Raw genomic sequence first — 21213 nt, 5'->3', positions numbered from 1 at the left:
ATTTTTAGGATGTTTTGCTGAAAAGTTATTAGCTTCCTAAAATTGCCGTTTTTGCGCAGACGGCTCTAAAGGGCTACCCAGAAACAATTATTTTTAAATGCATGTGCGTGCGCACTTGCCTGCCTGCCTGGCAGTGCGCCTGTTATGTTGCCCCTTTGTTAATAGCTTCCTTTAATATGGTGTCTTCGTAAAAGTTATTCAAAATTTAATGAAGAGCCACATCTGATAATTTATAAAAATTGGTAACTGGGCTGCGAACGTAGCCCAGTCACCAAATTTTGCTCGTTAATTGGGCTGAACAAAAAATAACGAGGGGACCCCCGATGCATAATATTTTCCAAATGAAATATAAAAATAAAAGTAACTCAAATTTATTTACAATGCTTACTTTTCATATTTCTTTAATTGTACCTTGAAATTAAACAAAAGTTTGAAAAAAAGTTGTTTCTATTTATTCACGCAGAAAAATAAGCATGGTGTCGATTTCTGGAAAAGTCAGGGAAAACCTGGAATTGTCAGGGAATTTTATTTGACCTGGAAAAGTCAGGGAAAGTCAGGGAATTTTAAGCTGGGTCAGGGAATTTCGATAATCTTAAAATATTACTACAAAATTTCATTTCTTTTTGAAAATTCGCCCTTGATGATGTATTTGAATGTCTTGCAGGCCAAATTTTGCAACATTGATAATATTTAATTTTTTATACTGTTCAGTCCGGAAGGAACGCAGAACTCCTTATAAAAAATGCTCAAGCAAAGGGTCACGATGAAAAGCGCGTAGCTTGTTTGCAATACGTTTAGGTTTAAAAATCAAATAATTTGGATTTGATTTGGATTTCCGTACAACTGAAAATTACAAATTACTGGCGCACACATGGTGGGACAATATGAGGCAGCTGCCCCACCATCCTCAGAGATTTGTTCTAAAATTGGTCGTTTGCTAGGCATATAGCGACCATAGAGAAAATCATACATTTTGTCAGAAATATTGAATGATTTAAAAATCAAAAGTTAAAAAATTCGAACATTTGAAAATTGAAAAAAAAATCTAAAATTCTAAAGCATAAAGATTCTAAATTTTTAAAATTTTGAAATTCTGGTATTTTGAAATTGTTGATTTCTTAATTTTTTAAATTCTTATTCTAAAATTCTAAAAAAATGTAAAGTTAGAAAATTTTCTAAAATTTCACTTTAGTGTTCGTTATCTATATTTATTTTTTTCTCAAAATTAAACTGTGATTTGTGTAATCTAATTTAAAAATTAAAGAATTAAATTCAAGAATTAAAGAAATAAAGCTTTTTTTTTTTGAAAAAAACAGGGTTGTTACGGACTCAACTCAATTTTAAACATACTGACTCTGAATATTTAATTTCTTTAAAGTTTTGAGTAATGTTTTTTATCCTTATTTATTGTTCTTTTAAACTGGATACGAAAAAACGAAACTATTGGCACTACGCCCCCCGGGGCATGGCCTTCCTCTAACGTGGGATTTCTGCTCCAGCGCCTCTGACGAGACAGGAGAAACTGGATACATTCAATTTTAATCTTGTGAATCTTAATCATATTTCAAACTTTTCCTGAAGATACAGACATTTATATGTAACAAAAATTATTATTGGGCATGTTCCAGTGGGTGTACTGTGCTTCTATCCCAAATATGAGCTTGATTGGACGTAACAAAAGCTTTTCCGCCTTTGAATTTTAGATTGGATTCAACCAGTGAAAATATTTTTTTTTAATTTAAACATTCTTGAAAAATAAAAAAAATCAAAACATTCAAAAATTACAGCTCCAACATGCAAAATTGGATTATAAAGAAATTAGGAAAAATAAAATAAAAAAAAACCTCAAAAAGAAACTCAAATCAAATTTTTTTTTTAAAGATTCGAAATTTTTAAATCAAAAATTAAAAAAAAATTAAAACAGAAATGAAAGATATTAATAAATAAAAACAATCAAAACAAAAAAAATATTTTAAATTCTTGAATTCTTAATTTCTCAAATTCTTAAATTTTTAACTTTTAAAATTCTTAAATTCTTGAATTTTTTTTTAACTTTTTAAATTCTTAAATTCTGTTAAATTCTTAAATTCCTAAATTCTTAAATTCTTAAATTCCTAAATTCTTAAATTCTTAAATTCTTAAATTCTTAAATTCTTAAATTCTTAAATTCTTAAATTCTTAAATTCTTAAATTCTTAAATTCTTAAATTCTTAAATTCTTAAATTCTTAAATTCTTAAATTCTTAAATTCTTAAATTCTTAAATTCTTAAATTCTTAAATTCTTAAATTCTTAAATTCTTAAATTCTTAAATTCTTAAATTCTTAAATTCTTAAATTCTTAAATTCTTAAATTCTTAAATTCTTAAATTCTTAAATTCTTAAATTCTTAAATTCTTAAATTCTTAAATTCTTAAATTCTTAAATTCTTAAATTCTTAAATTCTTAAATTCTTAAATTCTTAAATTCTTAAATTCTTAAATTCTTAAATTCTTTAATTCTTTAATTCTTTAATTCTTTAATTCTTTAATTCTTTAATTCTTTAATTCTTTAATTCTTTAATTCTTTAATTCTTTAATTCTTTAATTCTTAAATTCTTAAATTCTTAAATTCTTAAATTCTTAAATTCTTAAATTATTAAATTATTAAATTATTAAATTATTAAATTATTAAATTCTTTAATTCCTAGGTTCTTGAATGCTGCCAATTTTGTTACCATCTTAGATTGCAGAAAACCTGATAAAATTTGAAGTATTTTAGTTTTTTTTCGGTTAGAGATATTTTGAGAAGAAGATGTAGGAAAATTTGCTTCGATTTTTCTAAGTGACGCTTTGGTAAGATCATCGAGTATGAACTGTATCTTAAATTTAAAACCTCAAGATCGAGAATTTATTACAACTTTTAAATTTAGATATTTTTTTATTAAGATTTCATTGAGTTTTTAGATCTAAATTTCTAAATGTTCAAACTTTTTTTTTTGACAAATGTTTGTTTTGGCTTTTTCCTCTAGTTTACCTAATCCTAGCAGAAATACATTTTCAGCATTTCAAGATTCTGCGCTCTGAGATTAAAAAAATGAATTTATTATGAAACTCTTTTGTATGTTTGTCACGAAATTATTTTTCTTAAAATGCGCGGATTGGGTTTTGGGATGGCGCGGATTTTTTTTTTCGATTTCTCCGTAACAATTCTGAATAAAGGAATTTGAGAGTTCAAAAACTATTAAACTATGGTCTCTTCGGAAAAGTTGTTTCCAGCATCCAAGATTTCGTAGGGATTGTACAACTACATTTCACATATTTTCCCCAACAACATTCAAGGGGTTACAAGGAGTAGTTCCTGTGGTGAGATCGAGCTTAAATTTGGAATCTATTGCAAAACACCCAAATATCTATGTTTGATAAATAATGACTTTTTGAAAAGCTCGAGCAGGTTGTATTTTGTTTTTATTTTTATAAAATGTATTGATCGTGTGAATGATCGTCTGTAGGCTCTGGTCAAGGTAGAAACCATTTTTTTTTAATTTAATAGCAAAAATATTTTTTTTTAAATCATTTAAGAAGATGTTTTTTTCAAATATCTAGAAAACCGTTTACTTTAAATACAATCATTGTTGAAAAAGACCGAGATCTTTTTTAAAACCGTAAACATGTACTTGAAAAATTTTCATTTATTTGTATATTTTTCTTAGTTTTTCAGTTTTGTTTCAATCTTTCTTAAGGTTTTACAAAATTACATATTTTTTCAAGTTTTTGTCTCCAAAACCTTTAGTTTTTTTTATAAAAACACAATCAAAAATGGCATCGGCCTAATTCGTATGAAAATTCCACTAAAGGCAACAATTTTAAAATTAAACATGACTTCTTACTTTAATTCAAATTATCAATTGTTTTTTTGAAAACTTTTAACTTTAAATTTTCTTTAGGAAATGATGTGAAACTAACTAATCGCAATTTGAAATTTGCAACAATTGTAATTATTAATTATTTCTAGAGTTTTTTTGAAAGGTCCTGTAAGCTATTGTGTTTCATATGTTTATAGGACCCATTCAGAAAAAAAAACTCTAGATTTTTTGGTAAAGGGCAACTTTTAAAAGGGCATGACCAGATAAAAGAACATAGGAAAATTTTATGGTTGCTCATTTTGGATGTTCGTTTAAAAAAAATGATTAACAAAATACAAAAAAAAAAAGTTTTTAAGTTTTTGCAGAATCCATCGTTAAAAAAATAAAATAAAAAATTCATTGAATTTTTTCAATATCATAAATTTGCAATATTCAAAAAGGAAAATGCATGAAACCATAAAAACGCTCCAAACAATACGTTAGTTAAAAATAGAAAATAAAAAAAATGGTGGTCTGGAGAGGTCAGGGAAAAGTCAGGGAATTTTATTTTGGGATTTGGATCGACACCATGAATAAGGCATATTTGAATCAACAAAACGTTTTGTTGATTTGAAAATCATAATTTTTGTTGAATCAACGCTAAACGTTAAAGCAGCTTTTTCAAAACAACAAAAGAATTTTGTGGAATCGAGAAAATCAAGGTTTGTTTCAACGCAAAATCGGCGTTGATTATATTCAACAAAAAAATTGTTGATTCAAACCTCGTACAGGCTGATTCTACAAAACTTTTTTCTGCGTGTTGAATATGATTTTTGCATCTATGAACCCCTCGGTCATTTTGGTTTGTTTTGGTTTTTTTACGTTTGTCTGCTTTTTAACTGGGCTACGGCCCAGTTATCGAGCGCCCAGTTAAAAAGCAGCCCAGTTAAACAACGCCCAGTTACCGAACAACTACTGTATTGCGCCCTCCACTGGTAAAAAACTGAAACAGTTGCTTTTCTCCATACATTTTGGCGATGTTTCCCATACAAATTTCAAGCGATTAGAGAGAGGGGTTCCCGTTGGCAGAATGAGCTCAAATTTGGAATTTAGCCTATTGAAGGGTCAATCTTTGATTTCTGGGGGTAGCCCCGAAAAAGCCCCGGACCCTAGTGTGTATCCCATTCGCTTGGGAAATCGTCTTTACGGAGATTTGGTGACGAACACTAGAAGTGGCGAATGGCGAGATTTTTATGTGACCACCTTTTGTGTAAATAACCTTGATTCCGTTTTTATCGCCGCCTCCTTTGTACAGAATCTTGTTATTAAACGTCAAGTTGTTGACCAGAAAACGAAGCGGAAAGACATCTGTGTTTGTCTTTAATTTTCGTGCTTTGAAGGAACATACCCTTTCCTGGCCTATTTTTATTATCGGATTTTCAGAACTTCGATCATGAATTACAGCTTTCATAAAGTGATTTAGTCTATTTCTATGTAATAAATTGGTCAAATAAAAGTGAGCTAGCAACTCTCTATTTTTGTACCCTGAAGGAGAGTATCCTTATAAATTAGAGTGTTCTTTATTCAATGTTTATCACTTTCCAATGATTCTGCTTCAATTCGAATATTGTCGTCTTGTGTCTGTTCTCACATGAACCATCGCAGATTCGCCCTATTGAACTGTTACTACGGATTTGTTATTGGGAATAACTTTTTGTTATTGGATAATACCTCCAATAACTCGAGATTCTATTGCGCAAAAACATGCGTGGTGATTATTGCACTCGATCGTAATTTGTAAAAGCAATTGCAAAAACTAATCAATATTAAAAAGTGTAAAAATTTCCAAAATGCCACAAATTTAAAAAAAAGGAAAAAAATCAATAAGCTTAAGAATTACAAAATTTCTAATAATGAGCAATTCCAGCCCAAAACAAGAATTTTTTAGGTACATTTTTCTAGACCCTCTCCGATTTCAATGAAACTTTGTACCCATGTTATCCTAGGCATATATAAGCCATTTTTGTGTATATGGAGCCAGTTACACTCGATTATGACATTTGAGAAGGGCGTAAGTGTTTTAAATATTTTTGTATTTCGTAATTTAAATATTGCTGTATCTCGAAGCCGTTGCATCGTATCAAAAAGTGGTCAAAGACAAACTTGTAGGAAATTTGACGGGCTTACCGAAAAAAATACACTGAAGGAAAAAAACACTCCACTTTTATGAGATTTTTTGATTTTAAAATTTAAAAGTCAAATTTGAAGGTGATCCCACGACTTTTTTTCGTTCAAAATTTTTGTGAAGTTAGCTATATGGAAATGTGGTCAAAGACAAACTTTTGGAAAATTGGACGAGCTTTCCGGTAAAAATATTTTCGAGACTGAAAAATCAAGTCTGTCATATAGAAATCGCCAAAAACTATCAAAAATCCTATTTTTTTCAACATTTTTATTTCTAAAATCGCTGTAACTTTACAAGGATTGGACTTAGGACAATGGAGACTTTTATGTAAAATTGTCTAGAAAACCGACTCTCGTGTTCGGTTTTTGAAAATTTTGACGTTTAGAGCACTTTTCAAAAAAACAGTTTTAGTAAATGATTTTTGTATTTTTTTAGGTGAGTTGCTCCACCCTGCATCTTTCGTGAGTCTTTTAGTAACATCTTAGGCTATCTTCACACAAATTTTGAACAAAAAAAATCGTGGGCTCACCTTCAAATTTGACTTTTAAACTTTAAAATAAAAAAAAAATCTCATGAAAGTGGAGTGTTTTTTCTTTCAGTGTATTTTTTTTTCGGAAAGCCCGTCAAATTTCCTACAAGTTTGTCTTTGACCACTTTTTGATACGATGTTGCATCGTATCGGCTTCGAGATACAGCAATATTTAAAATACGAAATACAAAAATATTTAAAACACTTACGCCCTTCTCAAATGTCATTATCGAGTATAGCTGGCTCCATCAAACACAAAAATGGCTTATGGGATAACATGTCTATAAAGTTTCATTGAAATTGGAGAGGGTCGGGTACAACCGATTCCTTATTTGACATAGAATTGCTCTAATTAAAAAAAAAATCTATTTTTTAATGCCTTTTAAAATTTTAAAATGTTTTTTTTAATTACAAAAACTTTCCAATTATTGCTCCTAATACCGGATTATGTCCTATAATGGAAGGTAAATTGACACAAGATGAAACACCATTTTTTATTTAGTGACATCGTAAAGCGCACATTAAACTTAACATCTTACCGTTTATTTTTAAATTATGACACATGTTACAAAACTAAAAAGGAATACTTTAGAAAGATAAAACTTACAAACAAACTATCGTTTACACGCGGTTAAACCATCTCCTATGCAAGCTGCATATCCAATCAAGTGTGGGATAACGTTTTGCTCGTACATGCCGCCAAACAAGTGAGACCAAGGACCATACGCAAAGAGCGCGACATCGTCACCACCGTGGGTTTCATACTTGAGCGGCACCATCTTCGGATACTGGAACTCTTTGTTCTTGACCATCTGCTGCGTAATGTTCCGCCGATGGCCTTTCTCATCCGGGCCTGGTCCTCCGGGTCCGTTGGCGTACGAAAGAGTGGTGTACACTTTCTTATCGACGTCACTGATGGAGTCACTAATGTCGAGAATATCGTGTCCACGCTTTGAATAACCGGCGAGGGACATTACATGGGAATGATCCGCTGTTACGACAATCAGTGTGTTGTCCGAATTGGTTAGCTGAGTGGCGAGTAAAACTGCCTCGGAGAATTGTACCGTTTCGTCGAGAGATTTGCGGGCTTTGGTTTCGTGATGGGCCAGATCGATTTTGCCACCCTCGATGAACAGAACAAATCCGTTTCGGTGCTTCTCGAGGCTTTTGATTGCCGCGTAGGTCAGGTCACTAAGCGAAGGATCCTCCGAAGGGTCACTGTCCATGTGGTATTTAAGGTGATCCGAGTTGAAGAGTCCCATCAGATATTCGGTTTCGTTAAAGTTGATACCCATGAGGTCACGCTTGTTGGTAACGTATCTGGCCGTTCCCATCGGTTTGCTGTAGAACCATTCCGAGATGAGGTTTGCAGAGTCCATCCGCTGGCCTGGCTTCCCCGAGACATCCTTTTCGTTTTTCGGTATAAACTTTCTCCTACCTCCACCCAGAATGACGTTAAAGTTCTTCCCGGGTTCATTCCGCACCAACTGGGAAGCAATATCCTGACACTGCGAAGAGTCTTCCACTTTGGCCTCAACGTCGGCGTCACTTTCCCAATCACGATTCGCCACGTGAGCGTAGGTTCCGGCCGGGCTGGCGTGCGTGACTCTTGTGGTGGTGACAATTCCGGTTCCTTTACCGGCGGCCTGCGCCCAGCTCATAATTGACTGGACATGATTCTTCGGGTCACTGCTATCGACACAATTATTGTATTTAACCGCAGCAGTGACACCAATGGTGGCATAATTTGCCTTCACCCCAGTAAGGTATGCCGTGGCCGAGCATGCAGAATCTGCAACTTGTTTATCCACACAGTACGTCTGAAACGATAAAAAATTGATTTCGCAGATCAATCGGTTGAAGGACAATCGACACTCAATCAGAGAGCCAATAGAAATAATTGTGTGTTTGTACAAGGAAACAGGAACAAAAAAAATCAATTATCATTTATTATTCAGCGTGCGATTAAATGATCACGGTTGAACGATTTTGGCGACTTAGCTCGAGTCAAGTACGAATGTTTCTTTTTTTGGAGTCTCATAGAGCTAACCTGGCGAGAAGTCGTTGCAATAGTAAGCGGGCTTAGCATGTATCACATGTGGCACGTGGCAAATGGTGTTATCCACGAAGAGAAGCTTAGCGTATTGGCGCGCGCGCGCGCATAACTTTTAATTATTGCTGGCATAATTCTAAGCGCGCCTGGCTGGAATTGTGTAACACGTGTGATAAAAATAAAACTTAACGGGAATGTGATTGAAGTTAATTAGTCGAATGACTAGATTGCAACGACTTTCACTTGGGCAACGATAACTACTGCTTCAATTCGAAATGAGGACGACAACGGCTAAATAAGCACCCACTCAACACACTATCGATAGCTGTCAGAGTAACTCAAGTGAATGTGAATTTTACGTGACGGTATCCAGCAATTCCTTCGCAAGATGTTTAAAAATTCCGGCTTCCCCACAGTTGCACAGATAAGCACGAAAAAAATGTCCCTCGTGGGATAGTGCGTTGTCTTTCGCGTCGATCAAACTCGTTCAACAAACACAGTCAGATACTGTGGACAAGAAAGGCAAACGACAAGTTCTGCGCGAATGTCAATGCCAGCAGGTAGGTCCTTCTAAACGGCGCTCACCTTCACCAGGCCGACGTCTGGGAACTCTTCGAAGGATAGTTGCGTTTCTTCACCGGTGTGACCATGCATCTGCCCGAGGTACATCCTACTGGCCGCCAGGGTGGGAATCGACATCCCATCGCCAAGGAAAAATATCACATTCTTGGCCACGTTACGATTGGTGCGCTTCAGCAGTTGTTCCTTCAGCTTCAACTGGGCTCCGACGTTCCAAAATTGGGCGGTTTTCTCGTACTCGGATGCCGAAATCAATCTCTTTTGGCGCAAAGTCTCCTTCTCATCCGTTGGTAAACTCACTGGCGGTGGGTGCACTGTTTAGATAGACGGACAAAAGTAACGGTCATTTCTGGTACAAAACCACTTATTCTAAACTAATCACCGTGTCGTTCCCCTCTGGGTTCCTCTGGATCCACCAGGTGTTGGAGAAATTCTTGACTTTGATGGCCGTGGACATTACACAAAAGTAACGATAAAACAAAACAAAACTGCAGAAACATTGTGTATTGCCCTGCTAAGATGGCTAAAGACTGAACAGAGCACACGAGTCTGTTGTTCCTCGATGTGTACTCGAAGTTGAAAAAGAGGGAGAAGTGATCGTGTTGAAGAAACGACCTAGCACCAACTGATCGATGACGATCGCCAATGTGACTACTTTTATAGCTTTGTTCCATGTGGAATTATGATAACGCAAAATATAAAACTATTTTTAATAAACCAAAATACCATATTACCTGCAATTCAATTGATGCATAAAACATAAAATTAAATACACTGAATAAGAAAATCGAAAAAAAATAGTTTTGTTCAAAGCTTAAAAAATGCAGGCGTAAATTTGTGATACTTGTGAATATCAATCTAGCAAATAAACGGATCTTTAGATAAAAGGTATTTGTGTACCGTCATCAGGGGTGACATTGGGTCTGGGAGTGAGATTGGGTCATAAAAATTTCAGCATTTTTGTATGACCCAATCTCACCCCAGACCCAATGTTACCCCTGATGACGGTACTTAGAACACACGTGTCATGTGTGCCATGCAGCACTGGTCGAAACTATGCAGCCAAAGCATTTGAAAATAAATTTTCTTTCCTGATTCGATTTTCAAGACATCGTATGGAAATCCGTTTTAACTGGATGAACAGTATCACACTGATCATTTCTGGAGTTTTTTTTTCCAATAAACCAAATTTCCAGTTTTTGCTTCTTGTGTTTTTGAAACCGCCTTGAGTCAGGGATATTAAAAAACACCCAAATAACAAAAACTGATAACTTGGTTTATTGGGATAAGCCATTCTCACTTTTTTTTTCATTTTTATCAGTTTTGTGATTTTTATCGATTTTTCATTTTGATTATTTTGGTCAGTTTTTTTCTATTTTGGTAAATTTGGTCTTTGTGGTAATTTTTGTCATTTTCATCATTATAATCGTTTCGGTCATTTTTGTCATTTTGGCCATTCTAGTATTTTTTGCTATTTTTATCAATTTTGTCATTTGAGTAAATTTGGTAATTTTCGTTATTTTTTTTTTGTCTCTTGATTCTTTTGGTTATTTTGGTCATTATTGTACATTATGTCATTTTGGACATTATGGATTTTTTATTGTTGTCAATTGTATAATTTTTCTCATTTTTGTCATTCTGCAAATTTTCATCACATTGGTCATTTTGTTTTTATTTTTTTATTTTTGCCGTTTTGGTCTTTTTTTATTTTGAAAAATTTGGGCTTTTTCTTCATTGTGAAGAACGAAGAAAAAGCCCAAATTTTTCAAAATAAAAAAAGACCAAAACGGCAAAAATAAAAACAAAATAACCAATGTCCAAAATGACAACAATGACCGAAACGACAATAATGACCAAAATAACCAAAAGGATCAAGAGACAAAAACTACAAAAATATATTTTGATCATTACAGTCGTTTCAGTCATTTTGATCATTTTGACCATGCTTGAAGTTTTTTGGCATTTTGGAATTTTTTGTCAATTTCGTTTTTTTTTTCATTTTGATCATTTTTCATTGTAGTTAATCTGGTATTTTTTATCATTTCTCTAATTTTGACCGTTTGGTAATTTTGATCATTTTTTACATTTTTGCCGTTTTGATCAAAATGATGGTTATGAGCCATTTTGATGTTGGTTTGACTCTTTTCATTTTTATAATTTTGAGCATTTTTTTTATTATGATCATTTTATCCATTCTAAAACTTTTTGTCATTTTCATCAATTTTGTCATTTTTTGTCACTTTTGTCCTTAGGGACCATCCATAAACCACGTGGACACTTTTTTGAGAATCTTTTTGACATCTGTGTTATTTTGGACGTTTTGGTCATTTTGATCATTTTTGTCATTTCGATAGTTTTTTTTTCATTTTGTCAGCAGCTTGGTCATTTTTGTTACCTTTGTTATTTTGGTCGTTTTGGTAATTTTTGTCTTTTTGTCATTTTGATCATTCCCACTGAGAATTTTGGCTTGAGCTTCGACTCGATTCAGGCTCGATCTCATTTTTTAAAATGGTTAAAATTGATGAAAATAAACATTGTTATGCATGTTTGTACGGTAAAATTGTCTCAGGAACACGAATATGATAAAATTATAACTAGAAAATGGGATCTAGGGGTCTCCCGAGGAAAAATTTACATTAAAAAAATCACTAAAAGTAAAAGCACTGACGTCGTCAGTGGTAAAAGTGTCTATTTAATATGTTAAACTGCCTTACCCAAAGCGTTCTCAGTCTCAGATGGTAGTTTCAGATATCCCTTAGAAGCTGCAGGTCGAACCGAGTTGATAACTGGATGGAACACTTTTTTATTTGAGTTTGAAAATTAAGCTATTTTTTCACTAAAACGCCAATAACTCCCTTTAGATTTAACCAATTGGGATGCTTCTCCCTGCATTTTGTTGCATTTTTTATGCCCTTTCAGATGCATTTTGAATTTTGAAAATAAATTGAATTTAGCCTAAGTTATAGCATTTTAAAGATTTTTAACTGTTTTTACACCTTCAAACTTTGTGTCCCGATTTGCCCCACTTCCCGTTGACCTAGAGTGCTCATATTTTGTCCAGATGCTAGTTTTATATGTACAAACAACCCCTGAAAATTTCAGACAGATTTGTGAGGTCGATGCGAGATGGGTATGCTTTCCTCGTGGACTCGCTTTTAACATTTCTGTCATTTTGGTATTTATTTTTACGTTTTATGTCTTTTATTTTGATCATTTTTACCATTTTGAACATTTTGGTCATTTTGTAATTTTTTGTGATTTGGGCGTTTTGGTTTTTTTTTGTAATTTGTGTCCTTTTTGTAATTTTGATCATTTTTGTCATGTTTGTTATTTTGGTCGTTTTGGTATTTTTTTGTCTTTTTGTCATTTAGTTGGCTCGAGCTTCGACTCGATTCAGGCTCGAAAAAAAAAAAAATTCTCAGTGGGTTCTAATCTGTTTTTATTTTCACTTTTTCATTTTTGTTATTTTGGTCCGTTTGGTAATTTTTGTATTTTTTTCTTTTTGATTATTTAATTTTTTTTTTGAATTTCCAGTGATTTTTATCATTTTAGTCATTTTTAGTCATTTCTCATTTTTGTCTTTTTATCATTTAAGTCTTTTGGATTTTTTTTTATCATTTTAATAATGTTGGTTGACAAATCTGGAGTTTTTTTTTGAAAAGGATCAATAAACCAAATTTTCAGTTTTTGCTTTTTGGGTGTTTTCAATACCCCTGACTCAAGGCGGTTCTAAAAACACCCTAAAAGCAAAAACTGGAAATTTGGTTTATTGGACCTTTTCAAAAAAAAAAAAAAACTTCTGAAATGTTGTTGGACAAAGTTTCATGCACATAAAAAATCGTTAGACACTTTTTAGCTTAAGCAATTGCTTCTTAGTTTGTACCGTTGGTTTGACACAGTCAATCTTAAAAGTGACGAATTGTAGTTTTGTTGTTATGCTAATAAATAAAAGGAGGTCAAATCGTCTTCGGGCGTTCCTTTAATCGATGTACATAACATTTTAGGATCCTATTGCTGATAAAGTTGTAATGCAAAGTTTTTTTTTTAGAAAACATCCAAAGGATACAATTACTGGCGAGTGTCCATCCCCTAGGGAACATTAATCATTACTCCACTGCTGATGGCAACACGGACACCGGCTTGCAAAAATCGCATTTGTAGTGGTGCAGCTTTTGGGCTGTCACTCTCTTCGGTTGTAACAAACACACGCACACACGTGGCCAAGCAGCAGCAGTCATCGTCAGTCTTTTTGGTTTCGCTCGCGCGGAAGTGGAAGAAGACGTCGTGATTTTTCCGGGTGAAAATTGTGCGCGCCCCCGCGGCTTCTAGTCCAGTGTGCAAAAGTGCACGTATCCAGTGATTCCGTTGGCCGGAAGTAGTGTGCAGTGGTGTTGTGATTTCCCACCAACCCCCTGGTCGATTCGTTTCGACAGCCACCGCCGCCGCGTGTTGTCCCCGGTGGTGAAATCAAATTGGACCCGAATTGCATCTGGATATTTCTGGAGAAGGAGCAGCAGGAGAAGCGCGTGAAAAATGGACAACGCCAAGATTGCCGAACTGCTGCGGGCCACCATCGACCCGAACCAGCGGCTCCAGGCCGAGGAACAGCTTAACCAGGTGACGCGGCAGCGAAGGAATTTTCACTGCCACTTCTTTCTTTCGGGGGTCGAACCAAACCATGTGCTTTGCCGCGAGTCAATTTTTTGGCAGAACGACGACCCAGCCCTGTGCGTGGTGGTGGGTTCGGGTTGTTCCGCCGAAACCGGTCCCGATTCTGGCGCTCTGGGTTTTTGGGAGGGACCATCCAGGTGGGGCAGGGGGAAGACACGCTTGGGCTTGATAATCCTGTTACGATTTTTGGCCATTTTTCGTCCTTTTTCATCCGCACATTCGCTGCGTTCCCTCGCGGAATCGGTGGCCGTGGTGGTATTGGTGCGGTGGGCCACTGCGTGACAAGCACGACCACGATGTACGTGTACGCGTGTGTGGCTGTTTTGATGTGGTTGGTTGCGTGATCAGCACAGGGTTGCCAGTCAGGGGGGGAAAATGTTATGTACACAAACGAAAGAAGAAAATAAAAGTTCAAGAAATTTAAGAATTTTGGAGCAATTTTCAATCCCGGTTTTAGGTTTTTGAAAGGATTTTAAAAAATATTTAATTTATGAGGTTGTGTACAACTAGTTAAAGCCCTCCGCATCTAACTTTCGCTTTCAGTTTTATTTTATCAACCATTTGATTGGCTTCCTTAACTCTGTTTTCTATCTTAAAGATACCTCCTTAATAACCTGATATAAATTTGTAAACTAACGGGTTCTTGTCGCAAATAAACAATCGATTACAAAAAAAAGCTATTGACAAATTCTGGAATCCAATTTTTTGGAAAGGACGTTTTCTAGAATGGACATTATCGGGAAATAAATTTCCCCGAATTTTAAAACTCAGTATTATTTTGCTTAAAAGAAACAAATATTAATGGTTTTAAAACAGGATTTGGTAGGATTTTCCTTATGGTGAAATAAGAGTTGGTTCGGACTTCTTTTAGGCCGTTACAAATATTTTTAAAAGTTTACTATACTATACTATATATGAAAAAAGGTTTACATAAAACAAAAAGGATAAATCGTTTTTTATAAAACAATATCAGAGAACGAACATATTTTGAGATAAATGTGTATTTCAACAGCCAAATATCTAAAAAGCAAGTGATTCAGAACTATAAACTAACTAACAATCTTGAAGAGTGTAACATCTCTATAATGAATTGAATAACATTCACATTTACCTTGTTTGGCATAATTTATTGGTTCTGTTGATAATAATTTCTAACTGTAGTTAGTTTACCACCTTTTATCAGGTTAAGGAGGTAACTTTAAGATAGAAAAGACTGTAGATTTTGTCATCCATTTTAAAACTTTTAAACATTTGCAATGCTTCAACAAAGCCGATTATGCTATAAATAACAAATCTCGGATTAAACGTACGACGCGATACCTCTCCTCAGGAAGCATGTTTTTGTGTTGATCTAACGTACCTACATATTTCAAGTGACTCGTACCGACACACAGATAACGACTTTGTTTCAGCTCAGATATAGAGCAATCATTCTTCCGTGAATACTGGCAATTTCGGCGTGAGTGACCCCGCCTTCATGGCCCTGGGAGTGTCGCGTTTCTCGTTCAGTTTATGACCTTCCTCCAGTTTGGCGCGAGGCAAAAGTTGTCACTGGAATTGCGGGAACGGGAATCCTTGTAACTGCCACTCACTGTGGCTTTGGTGCTTCTGCAAAAATAGGGAAAAATTGACCAAACAAACAACGGACGACGGGCGGATGAAATGTAAACAAACCACGTTGCTGCTGCTGGCTGGCAATTGTGTTTAATGAATCACAATCGTCTTCCAGCAAATTTAGTGGATTCTTATGGCATACAAATTAGCCAATGACTCATTCTCGCGGTAGCACACATGGTTCGGACTTCCTGTCGGCAATTTGTCACAACGCAGCCACGCTGACTTTGCACGTGTGTTTCAGGTTCACAAAATCATCGGTTTCCTGCCGAGTCTGCTGCAGGTTATTATGCAAAATGACGTGGAAAACCCGGTTCGTCAGGCCGGTGCGATCTATCTGAAGAACTTGATCACGAGCAGCTGGCAGGACCGGGAAGCGGAAGCCGGCAATCCGATTCCGTTCTCGATCCACGAGCAGGATCGGGCCATGATTCGGGACTCGATCGTGGAGGCTATTGTCCACGCGCCGGACATCATCCGGGTTCAGCTGTGCGTGTGCATCAACAACATCATCAAGAACGATTTCCCCGGCCGGTGGACCCAGGTGGTGGACAAGATTAGCATCTACCTGCAAAACAGGGACATTAACGGGTGGAACGGAGCCCTGCTGTGCATGTACCAGCTGGTTAAGAACTACGAATACAAGAAATCCGCCGAACGTGCTCCGCTGACGGAAGCGATGAACCTGTTGCTGCCCCAGATGTACAATCTGATGATGAACCTCATTAACGATCCCTCCGAGCAGAGCGTTCTGATGCAAAAGCAGATCCTCAAGATTTACTACGCCCTCACGCAGTACGCGCTGCCCCTGGAGGTCATCACGAAAGACATCTTCGCCAACTGGATGGAGATTTGTCGCCAGATCTTGGACCGACCGGCGCCCGATTCGTCCCACATTGACGAAGACGAACGGCCCGAGATGCCCTGGTGGAAGGCCAAAAAGTGGGCCTCCCACATCGTGTTGCGAATGTTCGAACGGTACGGAAGCCCCGGCAATGTCGTCTCCAAGGATTACAACGAGTTCGCCGATTGGTTCCTGCAGACGTTCACCAGTGGGCTGCTCAACGTGCTGCTGAAGGTGCTCGACCAGTACCGGAACAAGATCTACGTTTCGCCCCGGGTGATGACCGACACGCTCAACTACATTAAACACTCGTAAGTTGTTGTTTCACCTGGGTTTTATCACTAACCACTGCCCACGCGTTGTACTATTAATAGATATTTTGGTCAATTTCTTCCCGCAGCGTTTCCCATGCCCACTCGTGGAAGATGCTGAAGCCGCACTTTATTGCGATTCTCCAGGACGTCATCTTCCCGCTGATGTCGTACTCCGAGGCCGACGAGGAACTCTGGGAGGCCGATCCGATCGAGTACATCCGGCAAAAGTTTGACGTGTTTGATGATTACACGACGCCCGTTCCGGCGGCCGAAACGCTGCTGCACAACGTGTGTAAAACGCGCAAGGGAGTGCTGCCGCAGGTGATGCAGATCATCATGCAGATTATCAACGCTCCGAATCTGAACGCCAAGCAAAAGGACGGCGCCTTGCACATGGTCGGATCGCTGGCCGACGTGCTGCTCAAGAAGAAGGTCTTCAAAGACCAGGTGGAGAACTTGATTATGCAGTACGTGTTTCCGGAGTTTAGCAGCCCCCACGGACATCTGCGGGCCCGTGCCTGCTGGGTGCTGCACTACTTCAGCGAGATCAAGTTGAAGAACCAACAGGTGCTGGCAGAGATCATGCGACTCACGTCGGCCGCCCTGCTGAACGACAAGGAACTTCCCGTCAAGGTGGAAGCCGCCGTTGCCTTACAAATGTTCCTCATTTCCCAGGACAACGCCTCCAAATATCTGGAGACCCAGATCAAGGAAATCACCATGGAACTGCTAAAGATTATCCGCGAAACGGAAAACGAAGATCTTACCAACGTGCTGCAGAAAATCGTGTGCACCTACTCGGACCAACTGCTGCCGATCGCGGTCGACATTTGCCAACACTTGGCCACCACCTTCAGCCAGGTGCTGGAAGCGGACGAAAACTCGGACGAGCGGGCCATCACCGCGATGGGACTGCTGAACACGATGGAAACCCTGCTCAGCGTGATGGAGGAACACCCGCAGGTGATGCTCACGCTGCACCCGATCGTCCTGCAGGTCGTCGGCCACGTGCTACAGCACAACGTCAACGAGTTCTACGAGGAAGCGTTCTCGCTCGTGTACGATCTGACCTCCAAATCGATATCACCCGACATGTGGAAGCTGCTGGAAATTATCTACCAGGTATGGGAGAGCTGCTTTTTCAGGTGATTCTCGTACTAATTGTCCCAACCATCTTTGCAGCTTTTCCAAAAGGATGGAATTGATTACTTCGTAGATATGATGCCGGCACTACACAACTACATAACTGTCGATACGCCCGCATTTTTGTCCAACCAGAACCACGTCCTCGCCATGTTCAATATGTGCAAAACGGTACAATTTAGCTAGACATAAACATTCCGCGAACAACCTCAATACAATTCGCCTCTTTCCAGATATTGACCGGCAACACGACGGAAGAGGCTGAATGCAGTGCGGCCAAGCTGCTCGAGGTGATCATCCTGCAGTGCAAGGGCCACATCGACGAGTGTATTCCCAGCTTTGTGGAGCTCGCGCTGACGCGGCTAACCCGCGAGGTGAAAACGTCCGAGCTGCGGACAATGTGCTTGCAGGTAGGTTGCAACGGGTTCAAGTTGAGACTGACGACTTATCGCTTTTCTGTTTGCAGGTCGTCATAGCCGCCCTGTACTACAACCCTCAGCTGCTGCTGCAAATCCTCGAGAAGATTCCCCTTCCAGTGAGCAACGAATCGATAGCGTCCCATTTCATCAAGCAGTGGATTCACGACTCGGACTGTTTCCTGGGGTGAGCAGCAGAAGGGTTTTGTGAAGGGGCGAAACAAATCTCTAATGGGTCTCATTCTTGCAGAATCCACGACCGCAAGCTGTGCGTGATCGGGCTGTGCACGCTGATGAGCCTCGGCGACGGCAAGCCGGCGGTGCTGAGCGAGCTGAGCGAAAAAATCATTCCCACGCTGATACTGATCTTCGATGGGCTGAAGCGCGCGTACGCGGCCCGTGCCTCCGAGGGCGAGGAGGAGGAAAGCGAAGAGGAGGACGACGACCTGGAGGACGGCATTTCGAGCGACGAGGACGAGGTCGACGAGATGGGACCGAGCTACTTTGAGCGCATCGCCAAGATGACCCAGGACAAGGCGGCCGAGGCCGGGTTCGAGCTGACCGCCACTATTAAGGTATTCGTCGTTGAGTCATTTATTTTTGCCGAAGCACTCGCTAACAAGTATCGTCTAACACAGGATGCCGATTCCGACGACGAGGACGAAGACGACGATGACGACTCGGGCGACGAGATGGACGAGACGGCGCTGGAGGGTTTCACGACGCCACTGGACGACGAGGAGAATCCGGCTTGCGTGGACGAGTACATTGCCTTCCAGGAAGTCATGACCAGTAAGTTTGGCCGACCAAATTACGCAAACATTCCGGAACTAAAAGAACCTCGACACTCTTTCCCACTCTTGCAGATCTGCCAAACGCCGACCCGAACTGGTACAACATGCTTACCAGGAGCTTGAAGCCCGAGGAGGCTAAATCCCTGCAGGAGATTCTTGTGCTGGCCGAGCAGAAGAAGGCAGCTAAACGTTCCAAGGAAATTGAAAATAGCGGGGTAAGATTCAGTACCAGATTTGGGCTTAGCTTGCGCGAGGAAAAGTGTTGCGAAAGTGTGTTGTGTTGCTCGATTGAGCGTTGAATGTATGATTTTTTTTGTTTCGTTTAAAATATATATCACCTTTGTTTATATCTGTGGAAAAATGTATGAAACTCTGGCTTATTCATTTGCAAATGCTTGAAAGAGAATATTGGGGATTTATTTTATTTCCAAACCGAAAAGTGGGGAGCTTCTACAAAACACTGTCTCGAATCAAATTGTCTAATCACCATACTGTTTTTTTTTATTTTCCCTCCCACAAAGGATACCAATTCACGCAGCATCAGATTCCAACCTCGTTCAACTTCAGTGGCCAGCAGTAAAGCGACGGAGCGATAAACTAAAGAAAACGAATAAAGTTTTAACGAAAACAATATATAAACACACATCTGTACATTAGAATACTACAGCAGTTTAGGGAATGAAACAAAACAAATATTACGACGCTAGGTTCACTATAAAAAATACATTATATTTTTGTCTGTAGTGAAGCATGATCGCGAAATGATGAACCATCACCCAAGGACACATCCGACAGAAAGGATAGAAAACCAACAAATTGCAGGGGACCGGAAAGCGGAACAGAAAGTTATTTCATCGTGGAAAAAAAACCGAAACCCAAACCCACACACGTTACAACAATACTTTGTTTCTGTTATGTTACACGTTCGGGACTGCATGGAACGAAGCGAATGTTAACATTTCCGTTTTATTCTTTATGTGTTTTATCATATTGTTTAATCGATGCGTTGTCGCCACGCTTGCAGAAAGAAAAAAAAAATCAGGGAAAAATCAGCTTGCAAATGGATAAGCTTCACTCACTCACTCGCGTGTGCATGAATGATTGATTAAAAATGTATACATTAAGCATCAGAACATAGACACACACACACACATAAACATACAAACTGGTAAACAATAGATTCCTAATCGCCGCGAAACGAAAGCAACTCAACCATCCCAATTGTTGACGGTGCCGCCGGGACAGAGACAAAAAAAAACAGACCATATTTTTCACAAAGGTTTGCAGGAGGACACATTAGATACGACGGGAAGAATAAAGTTCACTATCAAAAAAAGTTTTCTTTTCTTCTGATATCAGCAAACAAAACAATGTATCTATAATTTATTAAAAATTCACATTCAAACAGCTAAAATAGTGTTTTATTACTTAAATTGAACGATAATATCAACTTGTCCGCCGCCTCAATAATTTTCCCCACTATTTTGTCGTGCAATCTATCCAATCCCTAGATTTAGAATCTAATCAAGCCTCAGCAATCCTTGATAATTCTGGGAGACAACTCCCAACATCCTTCATTTCAATTGGCAGGCCTACTAGATAATAGTGCTTTCGGCTTCCAGATAACTTTGAAATAATTAGGTATAAAAACATAATTTCACTTTGAAAGTTCATCAAACATTTTAAAAATATACATACACACCATGGGTCTGTTTTGCCCCTGATTGCATAAATGTCCCATATGCATTTTCATCACTTTTGAATTATTGATGCAGTTTGGTTCAAAATCGTGTGCTCTTTCAGAAAAGTCTGAAACATCCAGTGCTTTGTTCTGGAAATCAGGAGGAAATCCACTTTTTTCGTAGCCTTATGTGTGGGAAAAACTTGTATTGCGTTTTTCTCAACTAAGTTTAATTTAATTGCTGTTTTTGCATATGGGACATTTTGGCGAACATGAGCAGTGTTGCAGATTGGAATAACATAAATTATTGGAAGCAAAACTAAAAATGAGAAGATTCGCTAGAAACCCTTAGGTCTTGGCGGTCTCTATTTCGAGATTTCTACTCGAACCTACACGTTAGAACAATTGGATGGGATCAAATTTGAAATCTAAGATTTTGAAGGAAATTTGCTTTTAATCTTACGAAACTGCGTTTATTTTTGCTAAAATTATTTGAAGAAAATATTTAATCTGCGAACTCTTTTATACTGATTCTGATATAATAAAAAATTTCTAAATGGTAAAGTAAAA

The 21213-nt window shown here is 37.9% G+C and overlaps 2 protein-coding genes across 3 annotated transcripts; one reads left to right on the top strand and one right to left on the bottom strand.

Annotated features, from left to right (window-relative positions):
• Positions 1-7055: 7055 nt before the first annotated feature.
• On the bottom strand, positions 7056-9759 carry LOC6032826 (alkaline phosphatase). The gene is made up of 3 exons (XM_038265526.1): positions 9549-9759; positions 9173-9480; positions 7056-8354 (listed from the first exon to the last, which is right to left on the bottom strand). Exons 1-3 carry the CDS (start codon positions 9664-9666, stop codon positions 7149-7151), a joined length of 1632 nt encoding a protein of 543 aa, XP_038121454.1. The 5' UTR covers positions 9667-9759; the 3' UTR covers positions 7056-7148.
• Positions 9760-13389: 3630 nt separating this feature from the next.
• Positions 13390-20170, top strand: LOC6032827 (importin-7). 2 transcript variants are annotated; one of them, XM_038260509.1, is made up of 10 exons: positions 13391-13783; positions 15696-16606; positions 16696-17731; positions 17792-17923; positions 17986-18162; positions 18219-18355; positions 18419-18743; positions 18807-18960; positions 19035-19177; positions 19483-20170. In XM_038260509.1, the coding sequence occupies exons 1-10, from the start codon at positions 13700-13702 to the stop codon at positions 19540-19542; spliced, it is 3159 nt and encodes a 1052-aa protein (XP_038116437.1). In that variant the 5' UTR covers positions 13391-13699; the 3' UTR covers positions 19543-20170. The 2 variants fall into 2 exon arrangements, with proteins under 2 accessions (XP_001843364.2, XP_038116437.1); XM_001843312.2 differs by lacking the exon at positions 19483-20170 and having other exon boundaries at positions 13390-13783; positions 19035-19327.
• The last annotated feature ends 1043 nt before the right edge of the window (positions 20171-21213 follow it).

This window comes from Culex quinquefasciatus, chromosome 3 (assembly GCF_015732765.1).
Source record: "Culex quinquefasciatus strain JHB chromosome 3, VPISU_Cqui_1.0_pri_paternal, whole genome shotgun sequence".
Taxonomy (NCBI): domain Eukaryota; kingdom Metazoa; phylum Arthropoda; class Insecta; order Diptera; family Culicidae; genus Culex; species Culex quinquefasciatus.
Note: the sequence above shows the minus strand (reverse complement) of the source record. Positions and strands in the feature narration are given on the sequence as shown.